The sequence below is a fragment of the Pteronotus mesoamericanus genome, unplaced genomic scaffold (genome assembly GCF_021234165.1).
Source record: "Pteronotus mesoamericanus isolate MK-2021 breed Mesoamerican mustached bat unplaced genomic scaffold, CSHL_Meso_final contig_98, whole genome shotgun sequence".
Lineage (NCBI taxonomy): Eukaryota > Metazoa > Chordata > Mammalia > Chiroptera > Mormoopidae > Pteronotus > Pteronotus mesoamericanus.
Genome location: NW_026555295.1, coordinates 761639 through 785883, shown reverse-complemented (window position 1 = coordinate 785883; position 24245 = coordinate 761639). Strand labels below are relative to the sequence as shown.

At 46.6% G+C, this 24245-nt stretch overlaps 2 protein-coding genes across 4 annotated transcripts; both read left to right on the top strand.

Moving 5' to 3' along the window:
• The first annotated feature begins 765 nt into the window (after nucleotides 1–765).
• CD207 (CD207 molecule) lies at nucleotides 766–5350 on the top strand. Its single transcript, XM_054586936.1, has 6 exons — nucleotides 766–841; nucleotides 939–1055; nucleotides 2434–2808; nucleotides 3374–3525; nucleotides 4493–4611; nucleotides 5192–5350. The coding sequence occupies exons 1-6, from the start codon at nucleotides 766–768 to the stop codon at nucleotides 5340–5342; spliced, it is 990 nt and encodes a 329-aa protein (XP_054442911.1). The 3' UTR covers nucleotides 5343–5350.
• A 5118-nt stretch (nucleotides 5351–10468) lies between these two features.
• On the top strand, nucleotides 10469–23214 carry CLEC4F (C-type lectin domain family 4 member F). 3 transcript variants are annotated; one of them, XM_054586932.1, is made up of 7 exons: nucleotides 10469–10642; nucleotides 11493–11609; nucleotides 11831–11926; nucleotides 16292–17818; nucleotides 21054–21205; nucleotides 22109–22227; nucleotides 22794–23214. In XM_054586932.1, the coding sequence occupies exons 1-7, from the start codon at nucleotides 10567–10569 to the stop codon at nucleotides 22939–22941; spliced, it is 2235 nt and encodes a 744-aa protein (XP_054442907.1). In that variant the 5' UTR covers nucleotides 10469–10566; the 3' UTR covers nucleotides 22942–23214. The 3 variants fall into 3 exon arrangements, with proteins under 3 accessions (XP_054442907.1, XP_054442908.1, XP_054442909.1); XM_054586933.1 differs by lacking the exon at nucleotides 11493–11609; XM_054586934.1 differs by lacking the exons at nucleotides 11493–11609; nucleotides 11831–11926.
• Nucleotides 23215–24245: the final 1031 nt, after the last annotated feature.

Here is a 24245-nt window from a genome sequence, read left to right as displayed (position 1 = left end):
AGTCCTTCATTGGCTCCTTACCACCCATAATCCAGAGTTCAAGTTTGTTAACACGATCTAAAAGGATCTGACCTCAGGTGGCTCTTTAGCCCCACGTCCTTCCAACTCCTGTAATAGGCTTCATACTCCAACACCACCAAACTACTTACAGTTTGCCAAGCACTCCATGCTGTATTATGCTCCTATATTTTTAAATATGCTAATTGCTCTACCTGGACCTTTTTTTATCATTACTCCATTCTCTGCACTTCCTTTCAACTGTGCATATTCTTATATTGTTATAATCATCACCTTGTATTTTAATTTATTTGCTCAGGTCTGTCTGTCCTTTCAGACTGTGAGGTGCTTGAGTGCATAGACTGTGATTTATTCCCCTTTGTGACCCAGTGCCAGTGCAGTGCCTGGTATTTGGAAGGCAGTCAGTATGTATTTGTGGAATAAATGGATGGGAGGGTGGATGAGGGATGAGGGAATTAAAGAAGTAGGATAGCCTTGGGACAAGATGGTTAAAGTGTTCATGTCACAGACCCTCCAAAGAGAGCATCTCTAAAGAAGGAGACAAGTGGACTCTTCCGGAAAGCTCAGACATTTGAGGAGAGCATGGAGCTGTGGCTTAGAACACGCATGGTGTCTAAGTCAGAAACGTGGAACTTGGGGATTACATGATGACTTTTTGTGGGACTCACTTCCCTTTTCTTCTAGATAAAAGTTCCTTGGGGAGGCAGCCAGCCAGAAGCACCTGTGCTGTCCGGGTGAGTGCGCAGGATGAAGGCTGCGGAGAGCGAGGTCCCAGATGCGCACTTCACCGTAGATAAACAGAACATCTCCCTCTGGCCCCGAGGCAAGCACCAGTCCCTGCTCAGAGCCTGCTCAGTGCTCTGTGCCCAAACCCTCCATGTGCTGGTGCTTCAACAAATATTCTCTGCTTCTTCCAACAGATCCTCCTCCCAAGATGGGTTCGTCTCTGGTTCCGAGGAAGCCTTGCACAGTCCGCGCTGCGGTCATTATCCTGACGCTGGTCCTGCTGGCCTCCGTTCTGCTGCAGGCCAGTCTCTGTGAGTCCTCTGGCTTATCGTCTGAGCCGGGACTTTCTCCAGAGCCAGCCAGCTCCCTCAGCATCCACACCCTCTCTTTCCTGCTTTCCAGCAGTCTCTCCCGCCAGGGGCTTTCTCATTTGCCTCGTTTCATTTGCCTCTTCCCTCGTGCAGTCACAGGGTCTCCGTCCTTGGTAAAATGAGCTGCTGCTCTGTCTTTCCCAGCTCTGGGGAGGTTTTTCTGAATGAGATCAGCACTTGCATGCTTGCGCTCTAAGATGCATTCTTTTGTTCCCAGGAAACATTTGCCTATTTCTTTATCCTGTGTCATTTTTCTCCTCCCTCTCTGAGCTCTGCATCCCTTTGATCCAGAGCCTTGTGGGCAGCCCCTAACAGTGAGTGAGATGTTTCCCGGCCTCACAAGGGATGGAGTCCCAACTCTACCTTCAGCTCCAACTGACTAATGGAGAACTTGGCCAAGAAGCCAACAAGTCTCCATGGTTCCTCCCCTCACCGAGGCCCTCCGTGCTCTCTTCATTCTCCTGTTCCCGTGAAGATCAAGTCAAGGGAGTCTTCCTACTTCTTTGCTGGACTTGTGACTACATTTCTCCTTCTCCCAGGCTTGCTGAGGCCCGTGGCCTCTGGTGCCGGCAGGGCCTTCATCTTCCAGCAGCTCTGCAGAAGGCTCCTCCCTTCCTGGCTTTGGAACATATTTGATCTCAGACTTGGAGACTTCTCTGAGCAGGGTCTCTTCTGCTTGGAACCTCCTTGGTTTAATTTTGGTCTCCTCTCTGATGCCAAACTTGTGTCCTGATCAGAGTGTGACAGTGGTAGGGACAAGGGAAAAGGAGAAATGGTTTCGTAATTCTCCTTTTCTGTGTTCTCTGGAGAAGCCACTTCCAGATTAGAAGTCTGCGTGGTTGGCTCCCCCGCGGTCACATGCAGCTTGTGGTGCGGCCCTCACGGACTGTCACTGCAGGGGGCTCTGAAAGGAGAAGGCTGGGAATCAAGTGACAGGACCAGACGGATGTGGGGAGGGTGCCAAAGAGGTGATTGAGGGCACCCCTTTACCAAATGGGCCCTGAACAGGCAAAGAAAATTTAGGACTGGGTTCTAACCCCTGCTTCTGTTTGCCTATGAGGTCCTCTAATAGAGAGCCTGTGTTTCTCAATCTTTGCATTACCTGCATCTATCAGAGTTCCTGGTACATGGTAGGTGCCATCACATGTTGAATAATTACATAGATTATGAATGAATGTGGGGTAGGCAACAGTGGGTTGGGTCTTTGGGAAGCTTGAGCCTGTCCCCTCCCCTTCCCTAGCTTTTATCACTCTAATAACACCCCTACTTCCATCCCTAGGGATCCCCTTGACTGACTTCTTTACTTTCTCAAATCCAGATCCCTGGTTTATGGGCACAGTGTCAGATGTACAGGCCAATGCCCAGTTGCTGAAAGGTCGTGTGGACAACATCAGCAGCCTGAGTTCTGAAATTAAGAGGAATAGAGGCAGCGTGAAGGCAGCTGGCATTCAGGTCCAGATGGTGAATGCCAGCCTGGAGCATGTGCATTCTCAGATCCAGAAGTTGGAAACTGGTGTGAAGGAAGCCAATGCACAGATCCAGATATTAACAAGAAGTTGGGAGGACGTCTATAATTTAAACGCTCAAATCCCAGAGTTAAAAAGAGATTTGGATAAAGCCAGTGCTTTAAACACAAAGGTCCGTGGACTCCAGAGCAGTTTGGAGAATATCAACAAGTTGCTCACACAGCAAAGTAAGTGACTCAGAAAAGGATGTTGCAAGCGGCTCACGGGACCTTGCCGGTCTCAGGCATGAGGCCACCGTCTGGTGTGTGCGGAGGGAGGTGGAAGAGGAGCAGGGCAGGCATGGCTGGAAAGCTGGAAAGAGAGGGCTCAGCATCGGGGTTGGGGAGGACCTAGGGGCTTTTCAGGAGAAAAAGGACCAGGAACCAGCTTTGGCTCACACACAAAGGCACAGAATATAAAAGCACTAGGGAGTCTGTGTCCTGGCCCAAACCCAGCCATTTTTCATTAAGTTTCTTACCCAGAGCCCAGGGTCTCAGCCACTTGTGATCGCCAGTGAAGAGTTGCTTCTTTCTCATAAGAGACAGACTCCTGATCCATCTCACTCTCTCCTCTCTGAGCCAACGGACTCTACTAATCTCACTCAGACTTTCAGGATCTGAGAGAGTGTCCCTAAGGGCCCCAGAGCCCAGCCCCGTCCCCTGCTGCCTCTGGGGTCCCACTCAAGTGCTCCCGCCCAGTCGGTGCTCAGAGGACACAGGAGCAGCAGTGCTCACCTTTCCCCTTGTTCCCCAGATGACATCCTGCAGGTGGTTTCACAAGGCTGGAAGTACTTCAGGGGGAACTTCTATTACTTTTCCCGTGTCCCAAAGACCTGGTACAGCGCCCAACAGTTCTGCACGTCCAGGAATTCACAGCTGACCTCAGTGACCTCAGAGAGCGAACAGGTGAGTGCTGTTTCTACGGGCTCTAGGAAGGAGCTATATAATAGCTGTATTAGGTAGGATGGGCAGTGACAAAAATTCCCAAATATCAATGACCTAACAATGAAGGATTACTTCTCACTTATACTATGTATTTAACAAGGAATAATAAAGGGTTTTGCTCATCGTGGTTACTCAAGGATATAGGCCTAAGGAGACTTTGTTTCATGTATGTCTCCATAATTGCTAAGGCAGAAAAAGGAAACATGACCAATTGTGCGTTGTCTCTGCCTGGAAATAACAGATATCTCCTCTACTCACATTTCATTTGTGAAGCAAATGACACATACTCCCAGCTTCGAAGAGAGCAGGGAGGTACCATCTTCCTGGGTGCCCAGAAAACAGAAATAATTGTAAACAGCATTAATAACACTACACAACCCAAAAGGTTTCCTACCTGGTGAGGCAGCGCCCTGAACAAGCCCCTTCTACCTGGGAGGTGTGCTAGCAGGGCAGGTAAGAGCATGGGCTCTGGGGGCAGAGCCAAGCCCCAACCCTGCCTCTAGCTAGTCCCAGCGGAAACACAAGTAGCGATAGAATCTGCCTCAAAAAAAAAAAAGTAAGGGAGGTATAAATGTATAGTTTCTTGTACATATTAAGTGCTCACTAAATTTACATATTATTATTTGGGCCATTCTCTTGGGCTTCCTGCTCTGGGTTTAGCTAATTTTTTCTTATGCTCCAGCACCTGCTTCCTGACGGTAGAGAGGCCTGAGTCCTGAGTCTGTTAGTTGCAGGGCAGAGACAAATCAGAATTTGGAAGGTGGGCTCTGGGCTCTGGGCAGGGACAGAAAGAAGCTTGAGAAAGGTCAGCGTGCATAGTGTGTCTGTGGGTTCAGAGGCTGTCACTGAGGACAGGCAAAGGACACCCAGAGTGACAGATGCTCCAACTGAGTGATGGCATTGTCTGCTCATTCTGTCTTCCCTGCAGGAGTTTCTGTACCGGACAGCAGGGGAAATCTTCCACTGGATCGGCCTGACCAAAGCAGGGAGCGAGGGGGACTGGTACTGGGTGGATGACACTCCATTTGACAAGGTCCAGAGTATGAAGTAAGCTCCCCAGAGCCCCTCTTCCCAGCCTGACCGACGTGTCTGGGTCAGGTGCAGAGCAGAAGGGCGCGGTGACATTTCCCCCAGACCACAGAATTTGTGATTCTTCCCTGATCATGGGTGGCAGGAAACTGAACCAAAATCCAGCTCACCTCTTCCACTAATTGGCTGTGGGGTTGGGGACAAATCTGTGGCCTCTCTGGAACCTCTGGGGTTTAGCAGCATGGCTGCCTAGCCAGCTTAGGCGGGAGGCTTGGCCTGAGTCTAGGTGTCAGCACTGTGCGTTTGCGTAGAGCCTTGAGAGAGATGGGCCGGCAACATCTTGGGGTTTTGCAAAGGTCTGGGTGCCACTGCTATTGGGCTGTTGCTGCTTCTTCTTGGCTGAGCTAAGTAATGCATGTGTGCATACCTAATTTGGGAATGACTGCAGGCTTAGAGGCTGACAGTTTACCAATTCCCTTTCTCTCAGGCCTGGGTTCAAAAACTTGTGACATTACCACCTAGGACCAAAACTGGGATTGAAGTTACTCATTTCTTCATTGGAAATAAGTTTTTCTCTACCCCTCCTCCCCTTTGGTAGGTTCTGGATTCCAGGTGAGCCCAACAATACTGGGAACAATGAGCACTGTGTCAATATAAAGACGTCCTCACTTCAGTCATGGAATGATGCTTCCTGTGACAATAAGTTCCTTTTCATCTGTAAACGTCCCTACATCCCATCACAACCATGACAGGACTGGCCCCGTACTTGGCACTTTGAGCTTCAGTGTGTGTCAAAGTCAAGGAAGTGCCACCTCATCCTCTATACTCCAAGGAGACTTCGCACCTTAATTTCCCTTGCTTCAAAATTGTCTCAAAGGCATCTGGCATCTGCCTGCCTTAGCTGGAAGTTCTGCAGTCTCACGGAGGCAGCTGGAATGGAAAGAAGACCGTAGGTTAAAATGGGAGGGGATGGTGGAGAGGATCAAACTGCCTTATTAAGATGGATCAGGACCCATAATCTGGGGCAACACCCTGGGGTTTTGCCAAATCTGGGTGCCATTGCTACTGGGGTGCTGTTGCTTCCCCTTGGCTGAGCTAGGTAATGTATGTGTGCATACCAAATTGTTTTTTAGGGAGGCATTATGCCTACAATATGGTGACTGGACTTCAGGGAGGTAAGCCTAGAGGCAAGGAGAACCATTAGAAGAATAATTGAGTCCCTTCACAGAAGCCTCAGTTTTATCACATGAAAGTTGCTCAGACACTCAAGCAACTCTCCTGATACTGATACTCAGCACTTTTCCTGCTGATCCCCCAAATTCCTAGTCGCCTGCTTAGATGGTCATGTTCTCTGGGAAGAGGTCTGCTCTTGGAGATCCTGTCCATACCAAGTGCCCATCATCCTCTTCATCCACATCGTCTGAGTTCTGAACCCCTTCTTTCCTGGGACAGGCTCAGCTCGTTCAGATCAGGGGCTGACCTGGAAACTGTTCCTTTTAGAGCTGGACCAGCATCTGCTCGGTAAACTCTGAGGCCCAGCCCCTCTGCCTCATCGCCCTGCACCTCCCCTTTCTCCTGCATTCCCTCCCTTCCCTTGCCTTGAGCAGAGGAAGTGGCCCTCAGTACCTGTGAGTTCATGCCAACCTTCCTTAGAATAAAATGCTGCCTGGGTGAAGTCCCCCTCTGTGTGCACGTTTTGTTCCTGGGGGTAGAGAGGAATGTGCAGGAAAGGCCATCTGCTTTGCTAGACGTGAAATTTTGGACTATCCTCAGGGGAATTCTAGCTCTGGAAATGCCACAGAGTAAGAGCAGTGTCTATCTCTGGTTTTACCAAAGTGAAGGAGAATGAGGTCTAAAGTGCCATGACTTTCTCGGCGGTCTTTCCTCTCAGGTGTTCACGGGGCCGTCTTCTGTTCTCTGGCTTTACTCTCAAGGTGGAGACGCCTCAGGTTTCCCACTCTCCCCAGAGACCCTGTTCACAGGGATTGGGTTCAAATCCCAGCCCAGTGGCTGAGGCAGGAATCCAGGCAGCGCCAGACAGGAAGTGGGCAGAGTGGAAGCACAGAGGTGGGCTCAGCAGAGTGGCCCACTGCTCCATAGGGTTGTACAGAGGGGACATTTTTCTTTGATGCAGTGGGCTGTCTTCCAGGATGTAGGCTTCCTGTTGTGTCCTCACATGGTGGAAGGGGCAAGCAAGTTCTCTGGGGCCCTCTTTATGAAGGCACGAACCCCTTTCATGAGATGCCATCCTCGTGACCTCATCACCTCCCCTAGGCCCCATTTCCTATACTATCATATTGAGGGCTAGGATTTCAGCATATACATTTGGAGGGGGACGCAGACCTTCACACCATAGCAGTCACTGTGTCCTGCCCACCCTTAAGGAGTAAAAGTTGCGCTCTACTTTTTTAAGGATGAGGCATCTACAGAAATTATTTGGAATTTTTCTGCATGGGAGATTTATTTATTTACTTATTATGTATGTATTTATATTAGTATAAATTCACAGATTGTATACTTTGGGTTATAATCCTATAATGCTATTTATATTTTATTGATCAAGTTCTTCCAGCTTTGGCCATTGAGATCTATTTCATTTGGTTCCTGTGTCCTTTTGACATATTTTCATCATTTTTTTAAAGCACCTCTTTACTTTTTGAAAGGACAAGATACTCCAGGCACTTTTGTAGATTTTGTAGATTTTCTGTCCCAGTCCTAGAATCAGGCACTTCTCCAATAAAGCCTGTTTTGTTTTTTATTTGGTTTTTTGAGAATGGTATTAGAAACCGAGATGTGGTTGCCACCGACATTGGGTGGTGTTGCTTCTTCTTGGCTGAGAGACGTAGGTAATATAATGTGTGCCTGCCTAACTGGTTTTTGAGAAAGACCATTATGCCTGCAATATGGTGACAGGACTTGAGGGAGGCAAGACCACAGGCAGGGAGAACCATTAGAAGACTAACTGCTGGACCTGGCCACTGTCTGGAAGACAGCTGTCCACTCTGTGTTGTTAGAGGTTTATATGGATGATTGAAAATCTTCTGGGGTGCCTGAAGCTAGGGGTCTGCATGTCCAGGAGCATGGCCCTGTACCCTTTAGTAAGGACAGGAAAAAAAAAAACCCAAGGCATAAGAGGCCCTGGCTGATGACAGGCTCTGATATTAATGTATAAAATGTCCATTTGATTTTTTTCTGGCCAGAGAACAGAGACACCCCTCGTCAAAGATGTAGCAGCCTCCTGACATTTCTTTCCTGCTGGCAGGTGGGAGAAGTAGGAGCTGGGAGCCTGGAGCCGGGGGGAATGGGGCCAGGGAAGGAGGTGCTAGAGGAGTCCTGCTGATCACACCTCTGAGGCCACCATGTCTGGAGGACTGTGGCCTTCTCCTGGCCTAGACTCCACCCTTCCAGCTGAGCAAGGGATCCCCAAAGTTCTGCTCTGAGGCTCCCTCAGCTTCTCAGGTCCTAGGAGGAAGAAGCTTCTCAGTGGGCCTGGCCTGTGCCCGTCCCATGTGTGGGGAAATAGAAACCAAGACATGCTCTTTCTCTTCTTCCACCACCCCTGGACCTCTAATGAGCCTCTGGGGAGGTTCCTCCAGCAGCTCCCCGTCCAGGCAGAGGGAAAGGGGTGTGGCGGATGCTCTGGGGTCTCAGGCAGAGCTGTTGACTTCTCTAGCAACGGATGCCCTCACTTTCCTCCTGCGTCCTTTCCTCTCAGGTCTGCTTTCATGGCCAGGAGGTAAGAGGCCAACTGATGGTGGCTCTGCGTTACACACACACACACACACACACACACACACACACACACACACACACTCAAAGCCATAGCATCAGGAACTGGGCGTCCTCACCCTGCAGATCAGCTGTGTACTCAGCTAGTTGCTGGCCGAGCTGACAGTGGCCATCCGTGACACAGGCTTTGGGCTGCAGCTGCTCCCCTGGCCCGGCCTCAGGAGGAAGCGCTCTCAGTGTGGCTGACCCACCACTGGACTGGGCTGCAGGCTTCTCAGCGCTCAGGGCACCTATGGGAGGCTGACTCCAGGGATTTCAGGAAAAGCCATGGGAACAGGATGCAGAAACTGAAGGAGAAAATAGGAAAAAGCAGCACAATGAGTGCAGAACAAGCCATTTGCAAGGTTGTAACTGACATCTTGTAAATGGGTTGCTGACGAGATAGGGGGACAAATATGTAATTTGATATTTAAGGGTTAAAGAAAACATGACCTATTTTGATAAGATTATCTGATGTAATGGGGGATCGAGGAAGGAGAATCTGCTATTATCCTCAGAACTGACTTTGGGAGAGGTGCCTTGTCCAGCTTGTGGGAATATTGATTCTGTTTAGTCGGTCACTCCCCGCGGGGGAAGGGGACTTTGGGCTCACATAGCTCCAGTGGGACTCCTCACTTCCCTGTTTCTTAGTCTAAGTCCACAAACAGCAAGAACCCCCTGAAGCAGTATTCTTTCCTCCTGGAAGTTCTAAGCTTCATTTAAACCATTGGCTTATCCGTCAGTCCTTTTGAATTTGTTTCAACTTGATCAACTCAGGGGCTCATCAGCTAGAGATGAGATACTGAATCAAGGTGGGTCCTATTAGGTGTTTTCTGACATCACTTCTGACACTAATTGCCAGCCAATTCTCTGGCACCAGCGGTGTGTCCTACAATTCAGTTTAATTCTGACATTAACTCCAGGAGTTAGCACAGGCCCCACACGTTAAGGGTTCAGTCCCACAAGACCAATGCAATCTCAGACGCCAACTCCGTATGGGGTCTCTATGAAACTCACACTTCTGCCCAGCTGACTGAAAATCTGGGGGCTCCCGTGACCCCTCTCATGTTCAATAATTCACTAGAATGACTCACAGAACTCAGGAAAACACTATAGTTACTATTACAGGTTATGATAAAGGATACAAGCAGAGGAAGAGGCACGTAGAGTGTGGTCACAAGTGCCTCTGTCCCCGTGGAGCTGGGGTACAGGACACTCTTGGCATGTGGATGTGTTCACCAACAGGAAGCTGTTTGAAAGCTCCTCAAAACTCTCTCGTTGTTCATGAGCTTTTAGAACTAGATCTCCAGGCCCCCTCTCCTACCTGGAGGTCAGGGGATGGGGTAGGGCTGGAAAGGTGAGAGTTTGGTCTTTCTGGGACCAGCTCCCATCCTGAAGCTTTCTAGGGGTCCACCTTGAGTCACTTTATTAGCAGAAACTCAAGTGTAATCGACAGGGGCTTGTTATGAATAACAAAAAACACTCCTATTACTCAGGAAAATTTATGGGTTTTGGGAGCTCTGTCCCATGAACAGGAATCTGCTAGTATCCGCAGAATTGACTTTGGGAGAGGTGTTTTGACCAGCCTGTGGGAATATTGATGGTTTAGCTGGTCACTCCCCTAGAGGGATGGGGACTGCAGGCTCACACAGCCCCAGTGGGATGCCTCACGTCCCTGTCTTACTATTCTAGGTCCACAGCAACAGGCATAGTTTTTATTCTACCATAGACTTTTTCCTGCCATGCTAGTTGTGAGGTCCTGAGTGGGCAGTGAGACCCTGAGAGGGTGTGAGGCTAGGATTAGATCAGCCATGGGTCCCAGGATTTTCTTCTGCAAAGCTGAGAAGGAACCTCTGACCTCCTCCTGAGTTGCTGGTGAAAGCGTGTGTGATTTTGGGCCAAAGGCTAGTGTCTGGGGGCTCTGCTGGAGTGCAGACGTTGGGGTGATGGGCTGGGGACAGGGGAGGGCTGGGGCTGATGGGAAGAGGAAGAAGATAGGGCCTGGGCAGAACGGCGCCGGGGTGCCTGGGGGGAGGGACCTTACTGGAGTGCTTCTGCAGAGTCAGCAGGGGAGGGAGGCAGAGCTTACGTGTGGTCAGGACCTACTCAAGAGCATAAAAGTCCAGGGTACCTCAGCTTTCCTCCCACCACTACTGGCCCAGAGTGCAACCCTTCAGGGGCCAAGGCGAGGAGCAGCTTTGGAGAATGAAGGAAGTAGAAATGAAAGGCGACAAGGTCTACTTCTGCACAGACAACCAGGTTGTCTCCCTGCACCGCCACGGTGAGAAAACTGGGGGCCCAGCCCATCCTCAGTCAGGGACTGGCCTTCTTGTCTCCCAGCCCTCCACCATTTTTCTCAGGCCCTCCTTGGCAGGCCAGAGCTCCTGTAGCGTTGTCTCACCCTCCAGAACAATCAGGCAAAGGCAGAAGGTGGGTGGGGCGAGGACAGAGAGCCCGGGGCTTACCCCCAGTCTTTGCATGAAATCTCCCAAGACCCTTTGCTTGAGGATGGCAGGCTGGCAAGAGTAAGGGTGAACTTTGAATTCAGAGGGGCCTGATTTTGAATCCCATCTCTGCACACTGGACTGACTCCATGGGGTCTCAGGGGCTCCAGGTTGGTATGGCTCTACAGCCCCCAGACTCCCAGGCACAGACCTTCTTAGGACACCAACAGGGGGCTTTCTGACCCCAGCAGAGGGAGTCTCCAGGACTGACCCCTGTCAGTTTGTGGAGGAGGTAGCTGTCCCACAGGGCTGTGAGTCTTGCTCTGGTCAGGATACTTGAGCAAGACTGGCCCTGGGACTCAGAGGCCAGGGTTCCTGCTCCGTCCCTGCTTCTCTCCTTCCATCCTTCCCTTCCTCCCTCCTCTCTTCTTCAAACCACACCTCTGTTGTGGTTTGTCGTCCTTGCCTGGGCCAGGTTCTGTGTGCCTTGCACACTTTGTCCAGTCTTTGTGTTTCTACCACGTTTCCTGGTGAGCTCTGGTGAACTATTTAAAGGGATTCATTTTCCTTCTCCATGGTAAGTGTGGCAGGTGTTCTGGTCCCCATCAGACAGGCCAGGAGACTCAGCACAGGCTAGACTCTGTCTAGCCCGCACGCTCCTCCAGGACACTGGCATCTCCCCCACAGGCCCGGACTCCTCGGCAGCGACTCCTACTGCCCCCAAGAAACAAAGGCTTCTTCAAGCCACCCTGGCATTTTTGGTCGTGACCATTGTCATCTCTCTTATGGCTCTCTTTGTTGTGGGTAAGCTCCTAGGTAATCTGAATCTCACTGACTCCCCTTCTTTCCTGCATAAAGGCCACTGACCAAGGGGAGCCTCCCAAGAGCAGAGACCTATGAGGGAAACCCTGAGCGGTACCCGGTGTCAATCTCCCTCCTTCTGGAACCCTGATTTGGGGTGGGGCAGCCTGTTCCCCAGGCTCAATGCTGAGCGATTGTGTTGACCCAAGAATGGGGTGTCTCAGTCCTACAGAAACCAAGGCCTGCGCTGGCATCTTATGCCTACTCCCAAGAGTTTCCAGGAGACAACACTACTGGGCAGTTCCCCGTGGAACCTGAGGGTGAGTAGCCACAGTGGGGCAGGTGGGAGGGAGCTGGAGCATGCGGGTGCCCAGACCCTAGTATGAGCCTCTCCCCCAATACTCCCATGCCCTTGATTGAGTTTTACTATCCTCACAGAAAGGCACAATTTTTTTTTTAGAAAACTACTTTATTGAGGTATAATTGACATATAATAAAGTACACACTTAAAGTGTACACGCTAATATCTTTGACATAGGTACATACCTGTGAAAACATCACCACAATCAAGATGATGAACATATTCATCTTCCTCCCCCAAAAGTTTACTTGTGCCCTTTGTCTTCCTTCCCTTTCCCCTCTGCCCTTCATCCCTAGACAACCACCCATCTACTTGCTGTGATATAGATCACTTGGCTTTTTCTAGAGTTTTATATAAAAGGAATAATATAGTATGTACTTTTTTTTTGTCCTTTAGTAGTCATATGATTTGCAAATATTTTCTCTCAGCCCATGGCTTGTCTTTTCATTCTCTTAACAAGATGTAAATTTTGATGAAGTCTAACTTATCAATTTTTTTCTTTTATGGATTGTGTTTTTGGTCTCATATCTGAGGAATCTGTCTTTATTCTTAGGTCACAAACACATTCTCCTATGTTTCCTTCTGGAAATTTTATAATTTTGGGTTTTATATTTACATCTATGATTAATTTTAAGTTAAATTTTGTATACGAGATTTATTTTTTTTTCACATGTGGACATACAATTGTTTCAGCACCATTTAGTGAAAAGATTATTGTTTCTCTACAAATTGCTTTTGTATCTTCATTGACATCAATTGTTCATATATGTGTGGGTCTATTTCTGCCTTCCCTAATTTGTTCCATTGATCTATGTGTTTATCTTTACAAGGCAGAATGTTTGACTAGACTTCCTGCATCTTCAAAGCCACCTGGCCTGCCTGGCCTTACCTCAGCATAGAGGCCTCACACACCTACCTAGGGAGGGCATGAAGAATAAGGCAGGAATCTTTCAGAAAGAGTTCCTGCCTACTTGGATTTTTCTTTCTTTTTCTGAGAGAGGTTGGAATCAGTAGCTAAAAACCATAAATGTCTAAGATTAGGTCTTAGCTCAAGAGCAAAGGGGGCCAGTAAGACCAGAGGCAGCTGCAGGTGGGTTTGGTGGGGAAGATCATGGAGATAAAAGAGACTACAGAGTTTCCTTGAATGACCCTAGGGACCAAGTGACCTTTTGCTCAGGTGTCTCATATCCTCAAACTGTTCTATAGAGACCCTTGTCCTTCGTAACACTGAGTCTGTCAGCCCTTTGAAAGGCCATTTTAGCTCCAGGGTCTAGGATCACCTGGAGGGCCTCCACTAAGCCCTATGGAATGAACAGAGTGCTTCCTCTTCAAGTGCCATTTTTTGTTTGTTTGTTTGTTTCTGTTTCTTTTTCCCATGGAATTTGTGGTCAGAAAATTCCTTTATTTGTGGTCTATGTGTTTTTAGGAAGTAACAAGGGTGAGTCAAAGTGTTCATGCTTGGTAGAAATATAGCATAGGAATAAATATGGGCTTTATTCATACCAAGTTTCTTTTTTGTAATGACCATTCTCATAGTATTTTTATTTTTAAGTCATGTTTATTCTATTATAGTTGTCTCAGTTTTTCCCCCTTTGCCCCCTTCCACCCATCCCACTCCGCCCCCCCTCTCCCACAGTCAGTTCCCACTCTGCTGTCCATGTCCATGGGCCATTCATACATGTTCTTTGTCTAGTCCCTTCTCCTTCTTTCCATCATTGTCCTTCCCCATCCCCTCTGGTCACTTTCAGTCTGCTCCATGTTTCCATGCCTGTGGTTTATTTTGTTTGTTAGTTTATTTCGTTGAGTAGATTTCACTTATAGGTGAGATCATATGGTATTTGTCTTTCACCGACTGGCTTATTTCATTTAGCATAATATTCTCCAGTTCCATCCTTGATGTCACAAAAGGTAGGAGTTCCTTCTTTCTTTCTTCTTTTTGTTAATATGCAGATTGATTTTATTTATTTTTTAAATGTCAAGATCCATTACGAAATATTATAAAATTTAAATCCATTATAAAGTCTCAGCAACTAAAACAAATGTCACCAGCACAGAAATAATCAAGTAGATCAGTGAAATATAATGGGCATTCTAGAGACAAATGTATATATCTGTCTAACAATGTAATGTATGATTAAATTGATATTTCAAATCAATGGGGAAAATAAGGCTTATTCAACAAATAAGGTGCATGGACCACTATTACTTGAAATAAAACAAATATAGAGCTCTATTTCACACATTATATAAAAAATATTCAGGTGAGTTAAAAATCAATATGTAAAATCAAAGGAGTTTTCAGAGAAAATACAAAATAATATTTTTCTTACACTGAAGTAAAATATTCAAACCCAAAAGCTATAAAGTAAAATATTGACAATATGACTATATTAAACATTTAAGACTATATAGTAACATACATATGAAAAAGTTAAAGGACAAGTCTTAGAATAGGAAAGTATTTGCAACACATCTAAAAAAGGGTAAATAGGTTTTTTTGTTGTTGTTTTAGGGCAAAAATTCTACAAACATTTAATAAAAAAATGGCTAAAGAATACCAAAAAGTCATTTAAAGCTTTTTAAAAATAATAGAAATAGGCAAGAATTATACAAAAATAGGTTTAGTTTCAACAAATAATAAAGTAACAATTAAAATAACACATCATTGTCATAATCAGATTAATAAGTATTACAAATATTGGTAATATCAAGTATTGCTGACTATAAAAAGAACTGGGTACTCAGAGACTCTTTTACTTCATCTTAAAGCAGTCCCTTTAGCATATTTTGCAGTGCTGGTTTGGTGGAGATGTATTCTTTTAGCCTTCTTTTGTCAGGGAAACCCCTTATTTCACCTTCCATTTGAATTGAGAGTCTTGCTGAGTAGAGCAGTCTTGGTTGCAGGCCTTTGCTTTTCATGACTTGGAATATTTCTTGCCACTCCCTTCTGGCTTGCAGTGTTTCTGTTGAGAAGTCAGCTAGCCATACGGGGCTCCCTTATGTGTTACTACTTCTTTCTCTCTTGTTTCCTTTAGGATTCTCTGTTTGTCTTTGATATTTGCCATTTTAGTGATGATGTGTCTTGGACTGGACCTCATTGGGTTCCTCTTGAATGGGACCCTCTGTGCTTCCTGGACTTGTGTGGCTTTTTCTCTCCTCCAATTAGGGAAGTTTTCCAACATTACTTTTTCAAACAGGTTTTCTATCCCTTGTTCCTCTTCTTCTCCCTCTGGTATCTCTATTTTATGGATATGATTATGTTTCAGGTTGTCCCGCATTTCCCTAAATGCCTCTTGGTGTTTTTTGAGTCTTTTTTCATTTTCTCGCTTTTTCTGGAGCTTTTTCTACCTTTTCGTACAGCTGAGTGATCTTATCCTCAGCTTCATCAAGCCTGATTTTGATTCCTTCTACTGTGTTCCTCAATTCAGAAGTTGTATTCTTCATTTCCTCTTGTTTCTTATTGATAGTTTCTATGTCTTTTTTCATGCTGATATAGTTTGCAGTAAGTTCCTCATAGTTTCCCTGTAGTTTTTTGTAATTCTCTCTGAGCTCACTGAACTTCCTTAGAACTGTTGTTTGGAAATCAATATCTGATAGTTTACTTGCCTCTATTTTATTTAGTTCTCTTTCTGGGGATTCCTCCTTTCCCTTTGATGGGGGCAGGGGAAAGGGTGTTTCTTTGTCTTCCCATTATTTGTGAGACTCTTCTTTTTTGCTTCTGCTTCTTAAATTGATCTGTGTTGATTTCCTGACTTTGTGGTGTGAACTTCTATGGTAGGAGATCGCTGTTTTTTCTTTCTGGATCTGCCTCTGATGATGTCAGATGTTGACCCTGTCTGACCTTAGGCAGTCTCTTCAAGACTTTCAGGAATCTACTGTCTGGCTGTCTCCTTCAGCTGTTAATCTAGTCACTCTTTGTAATGACCATTTTAACTGTGCAATTTTAATGGAATCAAACGTCAACAGCTCTGAATGATATAATCAATTGCTCTCAAGTTCAATTACAATGACAAAACCATCCAAGGCTTACCAGCATGACTCTTGATGGCAGCTAGTTTACAGTAGGCAAGTATTTTAATCCTTCTGCCCCTCATTTCATGTAGGATAGCCCTTTATTTATTTCTTTTTTTGGCTCACATTCTCAGGTGGCCCATGCCCAGGGTCTCAGTGGCTATAGTGAGCAGCAGGCTGCTTGAGAAGCACTTAGGGCTGTGTCGTAGACATTCCCCCTGGAGATTTTAGAAACACTCTAGCTGGCTCATATAATTAATGCTACCCTACGTAATGGGCCTCTTTGGCTGCCTTCTTCATCTCCTCCCTCCAGATCTCTACCACCTTGGCAGGGTGGCAGAATTGCAAGAGGCCATCCAGATGTTTAAAGACCATGTGGAGAATTCCAGCACATGGAGCATGGAGATCCAGATGTTGATGTGCAGAGTGGATAATGTCAGTTCTCAGATCCAGATGCTCGGTGGTCATCTGAAAAATGCCAGTGCTGACATCCAGGTGGTAAAAGGCGCTCTAAAGGATGCCAGTACCTTGAGCATCCAGACCCAGATTTTAAAGAGTTCCTTAGAGGGGGCCAGTGCTGAGATCCAGAGACAGAAGGGAGATCTGGAAAAGGCAAATGCTTTAAATTCCCAGACCCAGAGTTTCCTAAAAACTAGTTTAGAAAACACCAGCCTTGAGCTCCACATGTTAAGCAGAGGCTTAGAAAATACCAACACTGAAATTCAGGCATTGAAGGCAGGACTGAAAGTGGCAAATGCCCAGGCCCAGTTGACAAACAGTAGTTTAAAAGGTGCTAATGCTCAGATACTTGTTTTAAGAGGCAATCTGGATAGTGTCAATGATTTAAGGGCCCAGAATCAGGTTTTAAGAAATAGTTTGAAAGGAACCAATGCTGAGATTCAGAAGCTAAAGGGAAGCCTGCAAAAAGCAAATGATCTAAACTCCCAGATGCAGACCCTTGTAAAAGGCAGTTTAGATAACACCACTGCTGAGATCCAGCTATTAAGAGGTCATTTGGAAAGAGCTGGTGATGAGATTCATCTGTTAAAAAGAGGTTTGGAAACGACCACTGCTCAGACCCAAATGGCAAACGGTCGCCTAGAGCAGACAAACGCTCAGATCCAAGGATTAAAAACAGAGCTGGAAAACACCAATGCCTTAAATTCCAATATTCAGGTGTTAAAGGATCATCTGAAAAATGACAGCAGAGAGATACAGAACCTAAAACGAGGAATGAAAGATGCTGTGGCCTTAAAATCCAAGACACAGGTGTTAGAGAGCAAGTTGCAGGGAGCCAATGCTGAGATTCAGGAGCTAAAGGGAAGCCTGCAAAAAGCAAATGATCTAAACTCCCAGACGCAGACCCTTATAAAAGGCAGTTTAGACAACACCACTGCTGAGATTCAGCTATTAAGAGGTCATTTGGAAAGAGCTGGTGATGAGATTCATCTGCTAAAAAGAGGTTTGGAAACGACCACTGCTCAGACCCAAATGGCAAACAGTCGTCTGGAACAGACAAACGCTCAGATCCAAGGATTAAAAACAGAGCTGGAAAACACCAATGCCTTAAATTCCAATATTCAGGTGTTAAAGGATCATCTGAAAAATGACAGCAGAGAGATACAAAACCTAAAACAAGGAATGAAAGGTGCTGTGGCCTTAATACCCAAGACCCGGACGTTAGAGAGCAAGCTGCAGGGAGCCAATGCTGAGATTCAGCAGTTAAAAAGGGATTTGGCGAACACTAAAACACTAGCTACGAAAATCCAGGAGGTGCAGAGTAGCCTGGAGACCCTCCGTGCAGCCTTCGCTTCGCAGGAGCAGCAACAGAATTCCCAAAGTAAGTGGGAGGGAAGGTGTTGGCCTGGGAAAGGTACAGTCTTTGGGAGGGTGGAGACTCCTGTTCCTTTAGCCTTTTGCTTACTTTACCATGTATCCCTCTGGGAAGGAGCATAGGTTCTGGAAAGGGGCCACATCCAACCAACTAGGTTCTATTTGCCCAGGCAGTGGTAGAGGTGGCACAAGCATCATGGTCCCTCCTCTGAGGTTGCCTATCACCGGCCAGAATGACAAAACAAACACATGGGAAATAAACTATGTATGGTTAAGGGTGTATAAAGACAGTGTGTACAAGTGGGGTCTGACAGTCTTCTATCTGACTTCCTGCTGTCACAAATCAAGTTGCTTACTTTCACTTTTCTCATCTGCAACGTGGGGACAATATTTGCTTCACAGGGAGGATCAAATGAGTTCACATGTATAAAGCATTTAATGTAGTACCCAACATCCATGCATTCATCTGAAAAGATTTTTTGAGGCCCTATTATATGTCAGGGGCATAAAGATGAATAAGGTGTGATGCCCACCCTTGAAGCTTATAGGCTGGTAGAGCAGCCTTACCTGAAAGGCATGTGTAGAGGCAGAGAGGAGAGGCTGTAAGAGTTATGTCAGGAGCAAGTCTAGGAACTGGGGGAGGGCGGGAGGGAAAGAAGAATTCTTCTGGGGGCCAGCGTCCTCTGAAGTAGAGAAGGGATCTTCCAAGGAGTGAGGGAGAAATCTTTTGGGGAGGAAAGATCAAAAGATGCTTTGTTGAGAGGATGGCCCTTGAAAGGAATCCTGGAAAACTAGTAGGTGTTTGCCAAGAAAATAGGGTAAAAGAGCGGCAGGTTCACAGGCACGGAGATGTGAAACCATGAGGTTTGGGAAACTTCAAGCAGTTCTGTGTGACTGGATAGTGACCGAGAGGGCAGTTGATGAGGAGCAAGCTGAAAGGCTAGCAGGCAGTGGGCAGAATGGTGGCTTCCAAACGACAGCATGAAATTCATTTTACATTGTGACCCAGTATAACTCTGTGTGTCATACACACACATGCATGTTTCAGAAAACAAAACTTTTACTGCGTGAATGCAATATGATATTTTATAATTTATTAAAAAAACAAAAACAAAAAATATCCTGACCCAACTCACTAATGGATTGATAATTGTAGTTTGAAAGATACTGTGCTAGAAAGGTAGGCATACGTGGAGACATAGCAGCTAGGTGAGGAAGGCCTCTGAGCTTGGGTTTCATCCTTCAGGAAACAAGTATCTATGGTAGGGCTTCAGGGAGGCTGACTAGATGGTTCTGCTGCTGAGATGGGGAAAAAACAGGCAGAAGAGCAGCAAGATTTGAACATGCTGAGTCGGAGATGCTGTAGGGACATTCGAGGGGATGTCAACCTGCAGGCTCTCTGGAGTGTAGGAGAGAGTTCCTGGCTGTAGATATAGATGTGGGAGCTTTGGGTATGTTGGTTCTGGTTGTGGTAATGGAAGTGAAGTTAGGGGGTTTGCATGAGATAAAATGCTTCATGAGAAGAAGACTGAGGATGGAAACAGGAAGTCAGCCTTCAGATGGGAAGGAGGGGAAGGAGTTTTTGCAGGAGACTGGAAAATGTAGTGTTAGAGGCAGGTGGAGAACCAGGAGATGTTTAGTTAGGGAAGCCAAGGAAGGACAAAATTTCAAGAAGGGAGTGGCTAGTCCTGGCAAATGCCTTAGAGAAGCCAGGTAAAATAACCAATAAACATCCATTGACTCTGGCCAATTAGTAAGTCGATGGAATGAAGTTTCAGTGGAGAGTTGTGTGTGGCCTGGAAGCCAGACCATGGTCAGTGGGGTGCGAATGAAAGATGAGGGGCACACGCCATTCAAGGAGCTTGGCTGAGAAGAGGAGAGAGATGAGGCTAAGGTGAGGGGGACGGCAGGGTAGAGGGAGAGATTAAAAAAACATGTATCATGAATATTTATATTATAAAACCTACCTATTAATTATAGACAATGTGGCAAATGTTGAAAAAAAGAAAGATGAGAAAATAACCATTTGGTGTTTCCATGAAAATGTTTACATTTTCTATATAAACCCTCTGCTAACATTTTTAATGGACTTCCTTGAGAGAGTTTTTCTAGATTAGGATAGGCTCATTCTGATGTGAGAGAAAGGAACCAGTGGCCTTTTGGGCATTCTGCTGTTCGCAGGGGGAAATCCCAAACTCCTACGCAAAGAAGTACGATCTGGTGCTGGTGAACCTGTCCACTTTGTCTCCTGTCCTTCATGTACTGACCACACCAAGTGCCATGCCGTGCTCTTTCACACCTTTGTGTTATTGCGTACACTCTTTCCCCTGCCTGGAATGTTCTCCTTGGCCCTGATCACATGGCAAACTCCTTCAGTCTTTGAAGACTCAGCTCAAGTGAACTCTTACCTAGGGTGTCATCCTTAAGCCTCACATCCAGCATAGGAGAAGTAGACCATGCCCTCATTCCTGCCTCTTTTGTAACATGTACACAGTTTTCAATCAATGTATCTCCAACACCTGTCTTATTGACTAGACTGTATGGTCCTTGAGGGCAAGAATCATGTCTTATTGATCTCTGTATAACAATCTCTACTTCATAGAAGTTAAGGGATGTTGAACAATGAATGTTGAACAAAAGAATAAATGGGTGAAGAAGGGAGCCTGCTGTGGCACCATCTCAAAGAGCTATGGTGTACATGATGTGAAGGAGCAGAGTGCCATGGCTGGGGCATGAAATAGATGAGAGAATCAGAGTTTGTGCTCAGGAGAGAAGCTAATTGAAACTGTGAGGTCAGGCAGGCCAGGTGATGACAAGGTCCTTGGTATGGTCCTAGGTGTGGGCAGCTGAAGTTCAGGGAGATGAAGTCAAGGAAATGAGTGATGTCATGGAGCGGCTATGAAATCTGCCCCAGGGAGATGGCAGGAACTGAGGTGCAGAGGACTTCCAGGAGATAGCAATGAGTAGGGAAACAGGACAGTAGAGCCAGAAAGCAGGACTCTGCAAAGCCCTGAGGATCCCTGGGGTGAGGGAGCCAGGTGTTCTGGGCAGCAGCTTCCTGGCCTATTGGATAGTAGGCTGGGGATGCAGCCTCCCAGGCCTTGCCCTTGAGGCACTTGGCGTCAAGCACTGCATGGGCTTGTGACTCCCCCTGGTCTGCCCCCTGGGGAGGTCAGGAAGGCCAGCTCTCAGACATCCACAGCCAGCCCCCGGTTCTCTCTCCTCCCCAACCTTTGCTCCAGATGAACTTCTCCAGTTTATCCTGCAAGGTTGGAAGGTCCATGGCAGGAACTTGTATTACTTTTCTTCTGCCAAGAAATCTTGGCAGGAGGCTGAGCAGTCCTGTGTGTCCCAAGGAGCCCACCTGGCCTCAGTGACCTCTGCAGAGGAGCAGGTGAGAACTTTGGGTTTGGGGTGGTGCCAATGGGGTGGGTGTGGGATAAGGGACTTTGACTTTGCCTCTCTCAGAGCAGGCGTGGCAGAAACTTTCATGTCACCTCTGTCAGTCAGGGAGCAAATATTTATTGAGTTCCAATGGCATCTTGAACCTGAGGTAGAAGCACTAACAGTAAGCCCCAATGTCCTCAATGAATGAGGGGGACACCCAGGGGCCCACAGATGTCAGCAATGAGGACAGGCAAAGGGAGGTCGCACCAGGTGACTGCTCTTAAAGTGTTGGGAACAAACTTACTTCTGCATCCCGTTGCTTAGCCCTTCAGCCTCCTTTCTGGTTGTCAATCTTGATTTTAATATCAGTTAATTCAATGACTGTAAAGGGCTCATGAGTTATAGACCCAGCCTTCTTGGTAAGGCCAGATACACACATAGGAGTTTGAGGACCACCAAATGCATTATAGTCTCTGGGTGGCCCATCTGCCAAAGGTACTTATCAGGATTTACTAAGGTTATTGACAAAGGACCACAGTAGGTTTGGCACAATTCAATTTACAGAACTTCCCATCCCTGTAATTCTCCCTGCAGTTCTCTTGTATGGCTGTCAAAGGACATGCTATTTTGTAAAATGAGTCTTAATGAACTGTGGCCAGGTCTTTTTGTTTCAGTAAAGCCACACTCCTCATTAAATCAACATGGGAGACACTGAACTTCCCTGGAGGGGACCTGGCTCCTGCTCTAGATCCTAGACGAACCATGGGAGGTGCACGGAGGGATGCAGCTTCTTCAGTGGAGTGGACTGCATGCCCCGGGACCAGGATGGGATGACCTTGACTCCTCTTCCGCAAGACTGGGAGAAGCAGCTCCTCACTCAGGGTCAAACAACGTGGCCTTTTATTTACAGGCATATCTGATCCAGTTCACAAGTACCTCCTACCATTGGATTGGCCTCAACGACAGGGACAGGGAGGGCTCTTGGCGCTGGACTGATGGGACACCATTCAGTTCTTCTAGGAGCAGAGGGTGAGTAGTCACAGTCTGGTGTTGTCCCAGGCACTATCTTGGGCAAGACTGGTTAGAGACTCCAAGTCCTGTGTGTATATACCTGCCTAGTAAGTATTAGTGTTGTGTGTGTGCTGTATGTGCGATGTGTTTGTGTATGTGTGATATATATGGTGTGTGTGCGCGCACACATGGGCATATTCGTGACCTTTGCCTCAACCCCTCCACAAGGCAGGTCCTAGGGTTGGCAGGCAGCCTATGAGTGGATCTTCCTGATTTGGGTTTTTTTTTGGCTAATCTATATACCCTATACAAGCCTACTCTCAAGAGGTGCTGTCCCCATCACTAGGTATCTGAATGTGAATTTGAAGGTGGGGGCTTACAGTTGCAGACACCCTTCTGTCCCTTGATCTTCAATAACTAAGGACAACCTCAGTAGAGCCACCCTCATGGCAACTCTGGACCTAGCTTTGTTCCCATCCTGGGGCCACCAGGGGATTAGGGACCCATGTCACTTCAGCTCCCTATACCACAGTGGGGGAAATGATGCCTCTTTCATCTAGCAGAATAAAGCCTTCTTCTTCCAGGTTTTGGTCAGATAAACAGCCAGACAACTGGATCAGCAATGGGCAGGATGAAGATTGTGTTCATATTCAGCAGAAGTGGAATGACATAAACTGCAACACCCTCTATCACTGGGTCTGCAAGAAGCCCATCAGTCAGGGTGTGGCCTGAAGTAGGCCAGAACTGAGAGGTCACCTCCACTGTCAGCTCTGGACCCTTCCCACCATGGTGTCTTGTGAGCCTCTGAACCCAACTTGTTCTCTGGAGCTTTCCATTTGGCCTTTTGTATTTACTGCTCTGTCCTTTTAATATTTAACTCTCAAACATGCTTATCTTGTATGACCCTATGACATCAACATTTCCTCCAGACAAGAATTGTGCTGTGCTTCTGTGTCCCCCTCAGCAACCAGCACTGGCCTGTCAGACAGCAAGTCTTCAATAAACACTTGATGAATGAACAAAATCTTTGTATTTGTCTCTGTGACAGCCACCATACTCTCTTCTCCTTGGGTTAGTTCTTTCTCAGTGTCCCTTCTGTTCTGAAACAACTATATCCTTATTTTAGGGCTTTATAGCTAGGAACATCTAGTTAGTTTGTTGGATAAAAAAAAACACACCACCACACAACAGCAGAGCTTTAACACAAATGACAGGAACACCGTACAGGGTTCAAGTTACCAGGAAGTCACAACCATCCTGGGTGCTTCCTGCACTTCCTTTGTTGCAGATGGGGCTGGAGCTGCATTCTTCCAGGCCTTTAAATCACTCCAAAAACACATTTCTCTCCTATGGCTGGCATTGTCTCATCTTCAGACTGTTAATTCTCAGAGCCTCTCCTTTGACCCCATTCACCCTTCTGGGGACTCAGCTTTCTGCCAACTCAGTTTAGAATAAGAATTTCTAGAACAGTTCTCTGTCCTGCCCTGTAGAGTCCTTCCTGTGCGTGCACAGGGAACCTTACAATTTCTGGAGCTCTTTCACTGCATAGCTCCCTCCGTTTCATTTTCCTCCCCAAATTCCAGCATTCTCTGTCTCCTCAAACTCCCATCTTTCTCTACCCAGCTTTGCTGAGGTTGTCATGCACCATGTGGGGCCCTCTTGCCTGCTCTGTGGTCTGAAGAGAGCCTCCAGGAAGAAACCCAGAGCAGTTTGTGGGCTCATCCAGGCTGCTTTCCTATCCAGGAACTCGAATCACAGTTTTGCTCTGCCTATTGTCCACTTTCTGAAAACAATTGTTTCATGTATTTTGTCCAGTTTTCTAGTTGCTTACAGCAAAAGGACATGTCCACTTACTCCATTATGATCAGAAATGGAAATCTGTTCTATCTTTTATGACATGTTTGGCTGAATAAGACTTTGATCTGCCTGTATTTGTATTTTCTTTTGGGGTTTTCCTTTGACCTTTTCTTTTATGGTTTCTTAGCTTTTTATTAATCTTAGAAACTCTTCCTCTGTCCTAGAATTGAAATAACATC

Bases quoted from the DNA above. Each gene is read 5' to 3' on its own strand.
- CLEC4F (XM_054586932.1), top strand. From the start codon at position 10,567: ATGAAGGAAGTAGAAATGAAAGGCGACAAGGTCTACTTCTGCACAGAC. The intron at 10,643-11,492 runs GTGAGAAAACTG...TCTCCCCCACAG, and splicing joins TGTCTCCCTGCACCGCCACG to GCCCGGACTCCTCGGCAGCG. The intron at 17,819-21,053 runs GTAAGTGGGAGG...CCTTTGCTCCAG, and splicing joins GCAGCAACAGAATTCCCAAA to ATGAACTTCTCCAGTTTATC.
- CD207 (XM_054586936.1), top strand. From the start codon at position 766: ATGAAGGCTGCGGAGAGCGAGGTCCCAGATGCGCACTTCACCGTAGAT. The intron at 842-938 runs GCAAGCACCAGT...TTCTTCCAACAG, and splicing joins CATCTCCCTCTGGCCCCGAG to ATCCTCCTCCCAAGATGGGT. The intron at 2,809-3,373 runs GTAAGTGACTCA...CTTGTTCCCCAG, and splicing joins CAAGTTGCTCACACAGCAAA to ATGACATCCTGCAGGTGGTT.